Raw genomic sequence first — 13,941 nt, 5'->3', positions numbered from 1 at the left:
TGGTTCCAAATAGGAAAAGGAGTATATCAAGGCTGTATATTGTCACCCTGCTTATTTAACTTATATGCAGAGTACATCATGAGAAAAGCTCGGCTGGAAGAATCACAAACTGGAATCAAGATTGACGGGAGAAATATCAATAACCTCAGATATGCAGATGACACCACCCTTATGGCAGAAAGTGAAGAGGAAGTAAAAAGCCTCTTGATGAAAGTGAAAGAGGAGAGTGAAAAAGTTGGCTTAAAACTCAACATTCAGAAAACGAAGATCATGGCATCTGGTCCCATCACTTCATGGGAAATAGATGGGGAAACAGTGGAAATAATGTCAGACTTTATTTTTGGGGGCTCCAAAATCACTGCAGGTGGTGACTGCAGCCATGAAATCAAAAGATGCTTACTCCTTGGAAGAAAACTTACGACCAACCTAGACAGCATATTAAAAAGCAGAGACATTACTTTGCCAACAAAGGTCCGTCTAGTCAAGGCTATGGTTTTTGTCATAGGCTATGGTCATGTATGGATGTGAGAGTTGGGCTGTGAAGAAAGCTGAGCGCCAAAGAATTGATGCTTTTGAACTGTGGTACTGGAGAAGACTCTTGAGAGTCCCTTGGACTGCAAGGAAATCCAACCAGTCCATCCTAAAGGAGATCAGTCCTGGGATTTCTTTGGAGGGAATGATGCTGAAGCTGAAACTCCAGTACTTTGGCCACCTCATGCAAAGAGTTGACTCATTGGAAAAGACTCTGATGCTGGGAGGGATTGGGGGCAGGAAGAGAAGGGGACGACAGAGAATGAGGTAGCTGGATGGCATTACTGACTCAATGGATGTGAGTATGAGTGAACTCCGGGAGTTGGTGATGGACAGGAAAGCCTGGAGTGCTGCAACTCATGGGGTCACAAAGAGTCAGACACGACTCAGTGACTGAACTGAACTGAACTGAACAGAAGAAAGTGAAACGGTTAGTCACTCAGTTGTGTCCAATTCTTTCCCTCCAAGGGACAATGATTGCGTAGCTTTTTGAGCCTCCAAGGGAGAAAAAGTTGAGGAAAGACTCTCTGGCAGTAACTAACAGAAAAAAGTGAAACTGTTAGTCATTGAGTTGTGTCCGACTCTTTTGGACCCCATGGACTGTAGCCCACCAGGCTCTTCTGTCCATGGAATTCCCCAGGCAAGAATACTGGATGGATTGCCATTCCCTTCGCCCAGGGATCTTCTGGACCCAGGGATCGAACCCAGGTCTACAGCAGTGCAGCCAGATTCTTTACCATCTGAGTCCCTAGGGAAGCCCAGAAACTGAGTCTGCCTTAAAAAGTAAATAAGACAAAGTGTCATAGAGCTGGTATTGTAATGGGGGAGGCTAACATCATAAAACTATAAACAGACTTTTAAAGGGAGCCATCTTCAGGTTGGAACAAGCCATGTTATCTAGATTCAGTCTAGATGACTGGTCTAGATTTTAGAGTGATGTAATAGGGAGTAACTGAAGGTAGGAGGGAGTAATTTAAGAAGGGGTGGGAAAAATCTCAAGAAGCTCATCGTCTGGTAGATAAATAGGTTGGTATGTATATATAAAAATCCATGTATTTATTGCATAGTAAATATATATACATATGTATTTACTCATGTACACAGCTAATACAGAGTGTATTCTAGGAGGATAAACAAAGCATCTTTGAATGTTTCCCTGGTATCTCCTACAAGCTTTACATAACATAGCAAGACAGGATTCGCAGCATAGAAGCCTTGGAATGTGGTCTATCTACCATCCTTAAAGCAACAGTTGACACAATACAACTTCACAGGGCTATGTGTACAGGAATATGGTTAATGAGTGTTTTCTCAAACAGTTCCTATAGGATGTTCTAAAGTGGGATAATCAACAACACAGTGAGGACTTTGAAAGGACCTATTAAGTCCTGTAACTTCTAAAGGTATAATGTTCTTGATGCCTGAGGGGGGATCAGCAGTAGATAGACCTGTCTGACAAGACACTGTCAGGGCTGGGGTATCTTAATTAAAGCGAAGATTTTGGTGTGACTGAGGGTAAATGATGGTAAGTTTCAGACAGTGTCATCCTCAGAGATCTTCGTAACTGGGGAAAGGACCATTTGCCATGTCCTTATGAATCCATGCTGGTACAGAATGATGATAACCCAGGGTTGTGTGCTTTCCAAGGACTACAGGGTTGAAAGATGGACTTTCTAAAGCCTTTTCCAGTTTTAATATACTGTATTATTATTTTGTGATTTCTTTCATAGACAGAGTTAGTGATTTCTGTGCCAGAATGTTTGAAATCATCCATGTATTAAAACATGTCCTCCATAGTTTTCCTTGGATTCAGGATATTACTTCAGATATCTCTGTGATGATTCTGTGCTTTCTACAGCTTTCTCAACTACAGTGAGGTAAAAAAGATGATATGTATCAAATTGGTGTTAATACGGTAAGCAAATTTAAAAACAGACATGCAAATTTATTTCACCCATAGGCTGCAGTAGAGTGTGTGAAGATACAGATTCTGAGTTCACATGACAATTGTGGCTCTGCCAATAGTAATATGGCTAATAAACTTCCATTTAGCTGTGAAGTTTTCATCTTTATAGAGAAAACAGATGACGATGATGATTTTGTTAGGGAATAAGAATTCTTTAAATAAATTCAAAGGAATTTATATAATTTCACCACTTAAGCTTATTTGTAGGTTTAAAGCTACTTAATGGTGATGATGATATCCCACTTTTTCTATCCATCAGTGTCAAGAACTGCACAGTTCAACAGGTAGTCACTAAGCACCTTGGACTTGAAGTTTGAATTAAATTAATTAAAGGTAAAGTGAAAAATTCTCTCTGACCTCACACTACATTTCAAGTATTAGATAGCCACCATACTGGACAGTGCAGATCTACAATATCTTATTTCAGAACGCACTGTTAGCAACAGACACCTTCGGGTTCACATCGTTGGTTTTCAAAAAATGTTGATCAAACAAAGCACTATTCAATTTAATGCAACAGTGTCTGTTAAATAGACATCATTTATTTACCAGCGAGAAAGTTTTAGTCATATAAAGAGATTCCTAGGAACTGGTGCCTAAGATAATTCTGTAGGGGCCTTAGTCAGTAATGACCTTAGACTTGGGGAAGAAAAACCCCTTTCTGGCTCTGCATGTTATTTTATTTTTGCCTTTATTTCTATTTTTTAGCTGTACCTGGCAGCATATGCGATCCTACTTCCCCAACCAGGGATTGAACCTGTGCCTCCTGCAGTGGAAGCCAGGAGTCTTAACTGCTGGACCACCAGGGAAGTCCCTGGGTCTGCGTTTTAGAGGGCACCAACCAAGCTCTCCTCCCCAAAGGGTGAAAAATCTCCAGGGCCAAGGGACTTATTCCCTAAGAGCCTGTGTCCCCTTTCTGTCACTAGACCTTGTCCAAGGAGCCCAGGCTCCTGGAATTCAGTGACTGAAAATTCCCATTGCTACTTCCAGGCCCTGTGAGCTGTGCGCTAAACCGCTTCAGTCCAGTCCAACTCTTTGCGATCGTATGGACTATAGCCCGTCATGCTCCTCTATCCATGCCATTCTCCAGGCAGGAATACTGGGTTGGGTTGCCATGCCCTCGTACAGGGGATCTTCTCCATCTTGGGATCGAAGCCGCTTCTCTCGCGTCTCCTACATTGCTGGTAGATTCTTTGCAGCTACTGCCACCTGGGAAGCTCTATCAGGGCTTGAGCAGGCCTCTTTCCAGAATTTTCCTCTTAAGGGAGGGCCAAACAACTGGTGTTTGCACTCCTAAGCCTGAAGGGCTGCCAATACCACTTGAGGGTGTGCACGCGCTGCTTGAGGGTGTGCACGCGCTGCTTGAGGGTGTGCACGCGCTGCTTGAGGGTGTGCACGCGCTGCTTGAGGGTGTGCACGCGCTGCTTGAGGGTGTGCATAGAGTTTCGTTGAGAGGCTGGGGTGTCCACAAGCGTGCAGAAAGCTCCTCTTGCTCATGAATGGAGCGGGCACAGGAAGTTAAAGTCACCTAAGTGTGTAGACCAAGGGCTGGGGTGTACGTCCTTCTTCCCTACCACTTATGAGGTGTAACTCCAAGGTATTTGAGAGCTGGGTACACACACCTGGCTTTCCAGGTTGTTATTAAGGAGTATTTCTCAAGATCGGAGCACAGAATATATATTTTTTGAAGGTTTGACACACTCCTTGTAAATATTTAAATATAGGGTAGGTGAGCCTGGGTGTTGCAAATGTTAGCGCGGGGTTGGCAGCACTGCCTAGAAGAAAAATAGATTCCTCTTGAGGTTCTTGGCTGGTTTGCTCGCAATTGATCTAACCGGTTATATCTGAGGTATCTTTGGATATCAGAGGGAAATTTCCTTTTCCAAAGGCTGCCGGTCCATCGAGGCCCCAATGCATCCTTTGCAGAGTTATAAGTGGAATTGCTGAAGGCCAGAAACGGCTTTGGAGGGTCCTTTTCTGGGACAGGACGCTGTTCCCAGCTCGGCTGTATCTGGACAAATGGGTCTACGGAGTGCCTAGAGGAGGTTCGAGAGGTCTGCAGAGGAGGGAAGGCGATTCCTTTGAAGACGTTGGTTTGGGGCACTCTCTTCTTTCTTGGGTACTCCAAAGAAATTGAATCCTGCTCTCCTCCCCTTCCCCAAGCCCAGGACTGGGGATCGCCGGGCGGAACGCGCGGCCCCCAGGGACACACGGGGCGCCTTTGTCTAGAGGGTTGCGGCAAAGAGTAGAGAAGCGTGCGAGAGTGGCCACCGTGGCTGGAGTTTGGACTAGAACTTTCTTCCGCCCTCCCTACGGGTTACGGTACTCCCGCTGCCCCCAACGCCGGCCCAGAAGCCGGGAGCGCCTAGGTACCGGGGGTCCGGCTCCGCGGCGGGCGGCGCACGTCTCCGAGCACGCCCCTCCTTCCCCGAGCGGCGCGCGGCGAGGGGAGCGGAGCGGACGAGGTAGAGGAGGAGGAGGAGGAGGCGGCGGAGGGGAAGGGGCGGGGGCGGCGGGCGGGGAGGAGCCGCCGCGGGCAGTGGCCGGGGGAGGCGGCGGCGACTGAGGAGGAGGTGGAGGAAGCGGCGGCGCTCCCGCCCGGCCGTAGAGCGGCGCTGGGGCTCACGCGGCCGTGACCCCGCGGCTCCCCGGAGGCCGAGCGCGGCAGCTGCGGACAAAGGAGCATGTCGGCGCCGAGGAGGGCGCGTCCTCCGGCCACCACGAGACTCCGGGCGCCGCCGGCCCCGCGCTGCGCTCCAGTCCGCCGGGGCACCGGGGCGGCCCGCTAGGCCAGCGCTGCGTCGCTCGGCCCGCAGGCCCCGGCCGGCCGCCCGGCCCGCAGCATGGAACGGCCCGGGCGCCCGCGGGGCCGCCCGCCGTCGCCTCTTCTGCTGCTGCCGCTGGCGCTGCTCGCGCTGCTGGGCGGCGGGGCCGTGGCGCTGCCCCCGGGCTGCAAGCACGACGGGCGGCTCCGAGGGGCCGGGAGGGCGGCGGGCGCCGCCGAGGGCAAGGTGGTGTGCAGCAGCCTGGAGCTCGCGCAGGTCCTGCCCCCGGACACGCTGCCGAACCGCACGGTCACCCTGTGAGTAGCCCGCGGAGCGCCCCTCTGTCCTGGCGCCCGGTCTCCTCCGTCCCAGCGCTTTCCGTCGTGCTGCTGCTTTCTCGCAACTTGGAAGAGGGTCCCGTCGCCACCCCCGCGCCTTTGTGTGCATGGAGCCTCTGGCGGGGGTTGATGCTGGGGAACGGGGGGGCGGGGGGGATCGGCCCGGAGGCGTTTCTGTGGCTGGCAAGCGGATGTGTGCCCGCGTCGCTCCGCTAGTTTACAAAGTAAAAGTTTTAGGGTTCCCCCGCGCGGTCCCGGCGCAGTGCTTGTGAGCTGCGCGGTGCCACGTGAGGATGCGAGTAAACATGCAAGCGGCGGAGTGAAAGCTCATTCATCCTGTGCTTGGGCGGCAGGAAAACAGAGCTGGGCTAGAAGGGCCAGCCCTTCAGCTTGCACGCTGTTACTTGGACGCTAGTTTGCAGGATACTAATGCCACACAGGGACTTTGAACGCCACTGTGTGTGATCTCCAAACTTCCAGACTGTTTCCTTTGCTTTTGCTAGCTGAGTTTTATTACATTAAAGAGCACCTTGTAAAATAAGAGTTATTTTTAAGGGCCCAGAAATATATTTGAGATGAAATTGTGCACCTTCGACCCCCGGTTTCTTGGGTATGAGAGCTTATCTTTAAAGCCGAGAACTTCAGATTTGCAAACTGGGTTTGTTGAGCCTTCCATCTCAAGGGACTTGATTTTCGGATTGAGTTTCCACCTGGAAAGAAAAATTTTTGGTCTCGTAACTCAGTTTGTGTTACGATTCACTGTCCAGTTTTGCAAGCGTGGTTCTGCCAATTCTGGCTGAACCCTTGGCCCCGGTGACTTTTGATTTTATTTTCTGAACAATGAATTGGTTTGGGAAAGTTTAAAAGTGTTTCTAATGGGTATTTTGTCGAACTGAAATATGAGTCCCTCGGCGCTGTGTGCCTCTGTGTTGTTTTGGTTGGTTTCCTAAAAAAGAATCAAGGCTGCCACTATAAAAACATGAAGGCAAGAGGAACAGCGTGACCTGTGAAAGAACTTAAAATATGGTTTTTAATTTAGCCCAGAAATATGGTTTTTAATTTAACCCAAATTAACCCTAGCAGGATTTATGAGTAAGTACAGATTTCATTACTAACACCTTTGTTCTTCGTTTCCATTTGTTTGAATTAGGAAAGGTTTAACACAGGAAAATTGTGTGTGTTTCTGTTTATGGAGGCCTGAAAAAGGTAAAAGAGTTTTTGTTTTGTTTGATTCTTTTACCAACACTTGACCACTTGGTAGTGGCAGCAGCTGTATTTATTTCTTAGCCAGATTCTTTGAAGTGGAAATCTTGAGTATGGGCCCATAATTACAGTCTGGAGTCAAGTGGAGAAAACCTTTGTTTTGGAGATATCCCTTGTTACTCTGAAGAAATTAGTCATATATTTGGCTTCTGAATCAGTAGCACTTAAGCTGATTCAAGTTTAGGTTGATATTTCCTGAATTGTTGATTTCACAGGGGGAAAAAAGTTGATATTGTAGAAAATAACTTTTCAGCATATGATCAAGCTATTTCATTGAATGTTAACAAACTGATTAAAATATGTGCCTTTGAAATGTCATTTTAATCCTTTCTTTTGCACCTGAAAGCCCTTTAAAGTAAAAGTAATACAATTTAGTGAATGGGAAGAATTATACTTAAGGATCAGATAAAGTTGATGTTCTGGATGAAGTTGGTTTCAGGTGTATCAGAATGGTGTGTGTGTTTGGGGGGTGTTCTGGGCCAGTTTCCTTGTTTCCCTAGAGAATAAATCAGAGGGTCATAGTAGATAAGTGACCTGCCCAAGTTCCCATGATAAATTCACAGCGAGGGGGTCCGTGCCCTGGATTCTTGCCCTGCAGTTCACATGCTTTTCATCTTCACTCCCTGTCTTCATCTTCTTTAGTTCAACACAATTTTTTTTTTTTTATTAAATCGTTTCTAGATCATTGGCAGTGTGTTGAGGTTTGGACTAGGTGTTATTTTCCTAGGACTGTGGTAGATTAATCACTGGTTTGATGGTTTAAGACAGCAAATTTCTTCTCTCACCATTCTGGAAGCCAGAAGTCCAAAAGCAAGGGTTTTAGCAGGGCCCTGTTCCTGCCAAGGCTTTGGAGAATCCTTGCCTCTTTCCAGCTTCTGACTTTCCTTGGCTTGTGGCAGCTCAATTCCAGTCTGTTTCTCTCTTCCTGTGGTCTTCCCTGTGGTGTCTTTCACACACTCTCCTTTCTCTTATGAGACACCAGTCTTTGAATTTAAGGGTCCACTGGAAGTCCACCAGGCTCTTTTCTCAAGATTTATGACTTGGTTCCATCTGCATAAAAACCCACAAAAACCAACTCTATTTCCCAGCAGGGTTATTTTCAGAGGTACTAGGGGTGAGAACTTGGACCTTTGGTTTTGGGGCACACTCACTTTTCAGTTCATACAGAATATAGACAAAAACATTGTCTTTCTTCTCCAGGAACTCACAAGAGATTTGAGGAGAAAGTTTCATGAAGTCTCAGGACAGTATGGTTAACACTGTAACATCAGGGAGCACAATTAGCAAAAGGAACCCATAAGAGGGCAGTCGAGGTTGCTCTGGGGCATAGTGGGTGGGGTCGAGGATCTGAGAACCCATAGCCAATTTGAGAAGTATGAGAAAGATACTGTGGAGGAAATGGAATGAGAGGGGGGAGTCCGCGGCAGGCCCAGGGTAGTGGAGATGCTTGAGGAGCTGTGCATTTGAAGTTGCTGGAATGTCAAGGACACTTGTCTAGTGCTTGGAATGGTGGTGGTGGTGGTGGCAGGGGTTAGGGGTGCTCTGGGGACAAGTCAAGGACAGGCAGGCTCTCTAATTCCTTCGGTGTGGCCAAACGTTTACAGCTGAGTTGTGATGTGGCTGCCGATTGGAAAGTTGGGGGTTGAAAGGATGGCAAGGATTGAAGTTTTCTTTTTCTTTAATAATGAAAAATAAGATTATTTCTTCTTAGTGGATGAACTGGACTTCAATGTAGCGTAAAGCTCAGATCCTTCTGCTGCTGCTAAGTCACTTCAGTCGTGTCTGACCCTATGTGACCCCATAGACGGCAGCCCACCAGGCTCCCCCGTCCCTGGGATTCTTCAGGCAAGAACACTGGAGTGGGTTTACATTTTCTTCTCCAATGCATGCATGCATGCTAAGTTGCTTCAGTCGTGTCTGACTCTGTGTGACCCCGTGGACAGCAGCCCACCAGGCTCCTCTGTCTATCGGTTTCTCTAGGCAAGAATACAGGAGTGGGTGGCCATTTCCTTCTCCGTCAGATCCTTCTATGATATTAGTGAGCAATGGTTATTTTCATAGCTGTGTTTCTAGAGAGGTTTGGCAGAAATCCTCAGCTTGACCACTCTTGTTCCTTGTATCTTATGTAGCCTTTTGCATTAAAGGATTACATTTCATTTATTATTTTTATGCACAAACGGAATACAAATTTAACTGCATTAATGCTTTTGTTGGAAGTCTGTTTATTCCTGTGTTTCGTGTGAAATGCTCAATATTAGGTTTTTAAAATTCTGAAGACATCAGTGGTAGAAAGTTTCACAGATTTAGTCTTGGTCTTCCAATAGTTAGTGTTTTCCTGGTGATGCTACATGGTGATTGTAGATAAAGGTTTCTTTTTTAAAAAATTTATGATATGTTAAGTAACTTTGGAACAAAATCCAGATGTTTTTCGGACTGTTTAACAGACTAAAATAATGCTTGGGTTTGGTTTTTACTTTTATAAAATGTTACATTCTTTTGCTATCAGAGGACTGATAATTGAACATCACCAGTGTATGCAGCTCAGCACCAGGTACACAAAAAGAAGTGCTGGTGTTGTTTGGAAACTTCAGTCTGGTTGGAGAGGGACAATTTGCATCGAAGCAAAGCAGACATCTAGGGAACAATCTCAGAATGTCTGTAATTAAGTAATAAATTCTGTACTGCTGATTGTTTAAATGCTTTAGGAAGCCTGTTAGGAGAGAACTGTGGGTGGGTCCGTGGAGGCCTGGGAACGTATTAAAATTTTCCTGGAGAGGTTAAGACTTGAGCACGGCCTGAGGGAAGGGAAAGGTTTGGGTTTTGAGCTAGGGGAGAGAGAGCGCGCTGCAGTTGCAATGAGGCGTGGTGATGAATTGGCCCTGCTGAAAAGCAGAGAGGGTTTCAGAACCATTGGTCTGTCTGTGGTGTTTCAAGCACCAGTCTGGTCGAGGTCAGTTTAGGGGAGTGTGTCCAAATGGGAAGGAGGAGGGGCCCAGGCTGAAGTCCCCTGGAGCAGTGGAGGGGCCTGAGAAGGAAGGAGCAGCTGGTGAGGTTGGGGGGCAGCAACTTGGGAGTATTTGGTCATAGAAGCCAAGGGGAGTTCAGGTTTGAAGACAGGAATGGGGGTGCCCCAGTGGAGAGATGCTGCGAGGTCGGGAACAGTAAGAACAAGCTGGACTTGACAGCTTTGGTGCCCTCCATGGGCCAGAGGCTGCAGGAGGCAGGTTAGGGTGGATTAAAAGGAGATCTGTGTGAGGATGGTGGTGCTAGTACCTTGATGAGGAAGAAGTTTGGTGTGAAGAAAGAGAATCTTTGCATCCTGCTGAGTATAGTTGGGAATAGTTGGGGAGAGGGAGAAATGGATGGTGGAAGGTGAGATATGATGGGAGCTGGAGCCCAGGTTGGGTGTTAGGCTTTTAGATGGAGGGGGGTGTTCCATCCCCAAGTGGTGACTGGAGGGAGCTCGGGCAAAATGGTGGGTGAGAGACCACCGAGGAGGGCATGTGGGATGCAGAGGGCTTTGCTGCCCCCTGGCATTTATTTTCTCAAAGACCTAGAAGCAGAGTGTGGGAAGAGGGTGAGGAGATGGTGTGAAGAGGAAGTGAATGAAGAGTGAAGTGGCCCTTTTGGAAAGGACCTGGGGGTTGGAGAAATGTCACCCTGGTGGAGTGGTGTCCATTTTTGCCTTGTGATCCAATTCAGAGGCAGATGGTCAGCATGTTTTTTTTTTTTTTTCTTCTCTCCAGCTGCTTTCAGCTTAGAGATGAGAACAGTGGATATTAGCCAGGCTGCTTCGCCAGGTGAGGACAACAGAGGACGAGAAGGAGCAGGGAGATTTTAATGAACATCACGGACAGCTGCTGTGGTCTGAATTCATGTGGATCAAGGTTTTTGTCATGAATGAAAGGTCTTCTCTGTAGCCATATTTTCCCATTCTCAGCACAGCCTTTTTTCCCCATCCACATCTTTTGAGACACTATTACTATTGTAGGCACAACTCTGAATGCTAGGGATGGCTCTGAGTGCTAGGGATGGCTAGAATAAGCCATAATTCTTTCATCCGAGGATCAATAATATACCCAAATTCTCTGCTTCACCACAGCATGCGTCTCATTGTCCCCTGAGCAGATTTTTATGTATTTTGCCTCCTGTATGCCTCGGCTAAGTTTGCCAGTCTTGCCTGATGCCCCTTTCCTGGTAAAAATCTGGGTCCTCATTAATCTAGTCCAGTTGCTGTGGACTCTTGTGTGCCTCTTCCAACGCTCTGAACCTTCTCTTCTCTAAACTTGGGAAGTGCTTCTTATTTGTGCTCTTGTGTCACTTTATGGGATACTTGATGAGTTCCTAAAGCATTTCCTGTCAAAGGAAGGGCTCTGAGACCTCAGTGGGTGGGAATGTAATCACTCTTAATTGATAAGAGTAATGCCAGCAATGATAGGACTATATGGTGGGAGGTCAGGACAAGTGGAGCGATGTGAATTCAAAATTTTACCCTTTTATGGCCAGTGAGAACATTTAGGTCAGCATTTCATGGCTGTTGGGTCCCCGATTCAAGAACAGATATAAATATGGGCAGTTACGTTTGACCTACATGATCTTATGTGTATGGTAAGCACACATTGCCAACATCCATTGGATCATAGAAAAACCAAGAGAGTTCCAGAAAAGCATCTACTTCTGCTTTATTGAGTACGCCAAAGCCTTTGACTGTGGATCACAACAAACTGTGGAAAATTCTTAAAAGAGATGGGAATACCAGACCGCCTTACCTTCCTCCTGAGAAATCCGTATGCAGGTCAGAAAGCAATAGTTAGAACCAGACATGGAACAACAGACTGGTTCCAAATTGGAAAAGGAGTATGTCAAGTATATTGTCACCCTGCTTATTTAACTTCTATGCCGAGTACATCATGAGAAACGCTGGGCTGGATGAAGCACAAGCTGGAATCAGGATTGCTGGAGAGATATTAGTAACCTCAGATATGCAGATAGCACCACCCTTATGGCAGAAAACGAAGAAGAGCTAAAGAGCCTCTTGATAAAAGTGAAAGAGAAAAATGAAAAAGCTGGCTTAAAACTCAACATTCAAAAAACGAAGATCATGGGATTCGGTCCCGTCACTTCATGGCAAATAAATGGGGAAACAATGGAAACAGTGAGAGACTTTATTGTCTTGGGCTCCAAAATCACTACAGATGGTGACTGCAGCCATGAAATTAAAAGACTTTTGCTCCTTAGAAGAAAATTATGACCAACCTAGACAGCATATTCAAAAGCAGAGACATTACTTTTCAGACTAAGGTCCATATGGTCAAAGCTATGATTTTTCCAGTAGTCATGTATGGATGTGAGAGCTGGACTGTAAAGAAAGCTGAGCACCAAAGAATAGATGCTTTTGAACTGTGGTGTTGGAGAAGACACTTGAGAGTCCCTTGGACTGCAAGGAGATCAAACCATTCAGTCCTAAAGGAAATCAGTTCTGAATATTCATTGGAAGGACTGATGCGAAAGCTCCAATAATTTGGCCACCTGATGTGAAGAACTAACTCATTTGTGAAAAGACTCTGATGCTGGGAAAGATTGAAGGAGGAGGAGAAGGTGACAACAGAGGATGAGATGGTTGGATGGCATCACCACATCAATGGACATGTGTTTGAGTCAATGGACATGTGTTTGAGCAGGCTCTGGGAGTTGGTGATGGACAGGGAAGCCTGGTGTGCTGCCGTCCATGGAGTCGCAAAGAGTCAGACACCGACTGCGTGACTGAACTGAACTGAAACATGTAAAACAGTGTTTTGGCAGGTTGATCAGAAATACTGAAGAATTTTGGGCAGACTTAGGCATTTGGTCTATGAATGCAAGTCTTGGTGGTGGTGGTGTAGTCGCTGAGTTGTGTCTGACTCTTGTGACCCCATGGACAGTAGCCTGCCAGGCTCCTCTGTCCATGGGGTTCTCCAGGCAAGAATACTGGAGTGGATTGCCATTTCCTTCTCCAGGGGGTCTTCCCAACCCAGGAATCGAACCCTGGTCTCCTGCATTTCAGGCAGATTCTTTTCCAACTGAGCTGTAAGGGAAGTGTTTTTCCAATCTGGTGAAGTTTTGCATGACCCAGCCCCTGAATCCTGTTGCTTCTTACCTGCTTTGGAGTCCTCCAGCATCGGGAGTATTTGATGAGAAGATGGTGAGTTTGGCAATAAATCAGAAATAAAATACTAGAAAGAGACATAGGAACTTTCCAAACCTATAAAGGTGTTTTTTTTTTTTTTTTTTTTAAATAGGCAAAAACAACAAAGTAAAAACTGAAAGTACTCAGAAAACAACACAGGGTGAAATTTCTTAGAGTTGCAAGTAGGACTTCTTTTCCCTTCCTATTTAGTTGTGTCTCTGAAAATAGTTGTTTTCTGTATTGGTTCTCCTCCTATGGAGGAATTTTTTTTTTTTTTTTTAATTATAGCAGCTCTATTCAGCTGTGTCGAGTCTTAATTGTGGCACGCAGGATCTTTGTTGCATCAGGCAGATCTTCTGTTACAGAGCACTGGCTTCAGTAGTTAAGGGCTCTGGTGCCTGAGGGATCTTAGTTCCCCTGCCAAGGATCAAACCCGAGTCCCCCGCATTGCAGGAAGCATTCTTAACCACTGGGCCACCATGCAAATCCCTCACATGGAGAAATCTTAAGTGCAGAGAACATAACTAATTCATTGTTGTCAACATTTTTCTCAAAAACAGACGAAAATATAGAATACAGAATTCTTAAAATTTTAGTAACTTATTAAGTCAGTTTTTTTTTTTTTTGCCAAAATTAGGAAGCTGTAGATGCAGACTTGCTCAATGAGTTTTTAATAGTTGCCTGACTAAATTTGTTTTAATAAAAATTTTAATGCTTTATGGATGGTTTAGCTTGTTTTTATGTTCACGCGCAGATAATTTTAGTCTAAAGAGGGAGTTTTAAATTAAGCAGTTTCTCTCAAGCTTTTTTTTTTTAAATTTTGCATGTGTGGTGAGGGAAACTCCTGCATGTTGGGACAGAACAGAGCTGTAGCGGTGGCCCCACAGAAGAGACAGGTCTGTCCTGGCCACT

The 13,941-nt window shown here is 46.1% G+C and overlaps 1 protein-coding gene across 1 annotated transcript in view; it reads left to right on the top strand.

Moving 5' to 3' along the window:
* The first annotated feature begins 5,340 nt into the window (after window positions 1-5,340).
* The window catches only part of ADGRA3 (adhesion G protein-coupled receptor A3), a 128,608-nt gene continuing 120,007 nt past the window's right edge, over window positions 5,341-13,941 (top strand). The window contains exon 1 of the mRNA XM_052641894.1: window positions 5,341-5,579. Within this exon, the coding sequence (XP_052497854.1) occupies window positions 5,341-5,579 (239 nt within the window). The remainder of the gene's footprint in view (window positions 5,580-13,941) is intronic.

This window comes from Budorcas taxicolor, chromosome 6, assembly GCF_023091745.1.
Source record: "Budorcas taxicolor isolate Tak-1 chromosome 6, Takin1.1, whole genome shotgun sequence".
Lineage (NCBI taxonomy): Eukaryota > Metazoa > Chordata > Mammalia > Artiodactyla > Bovidae > Budorcas > Budorcas taxicolor.
Note: the sequence above shows the minus strand (reverse complement) of the source record. Positions and strands in the feature narration are given on the sequence as shown.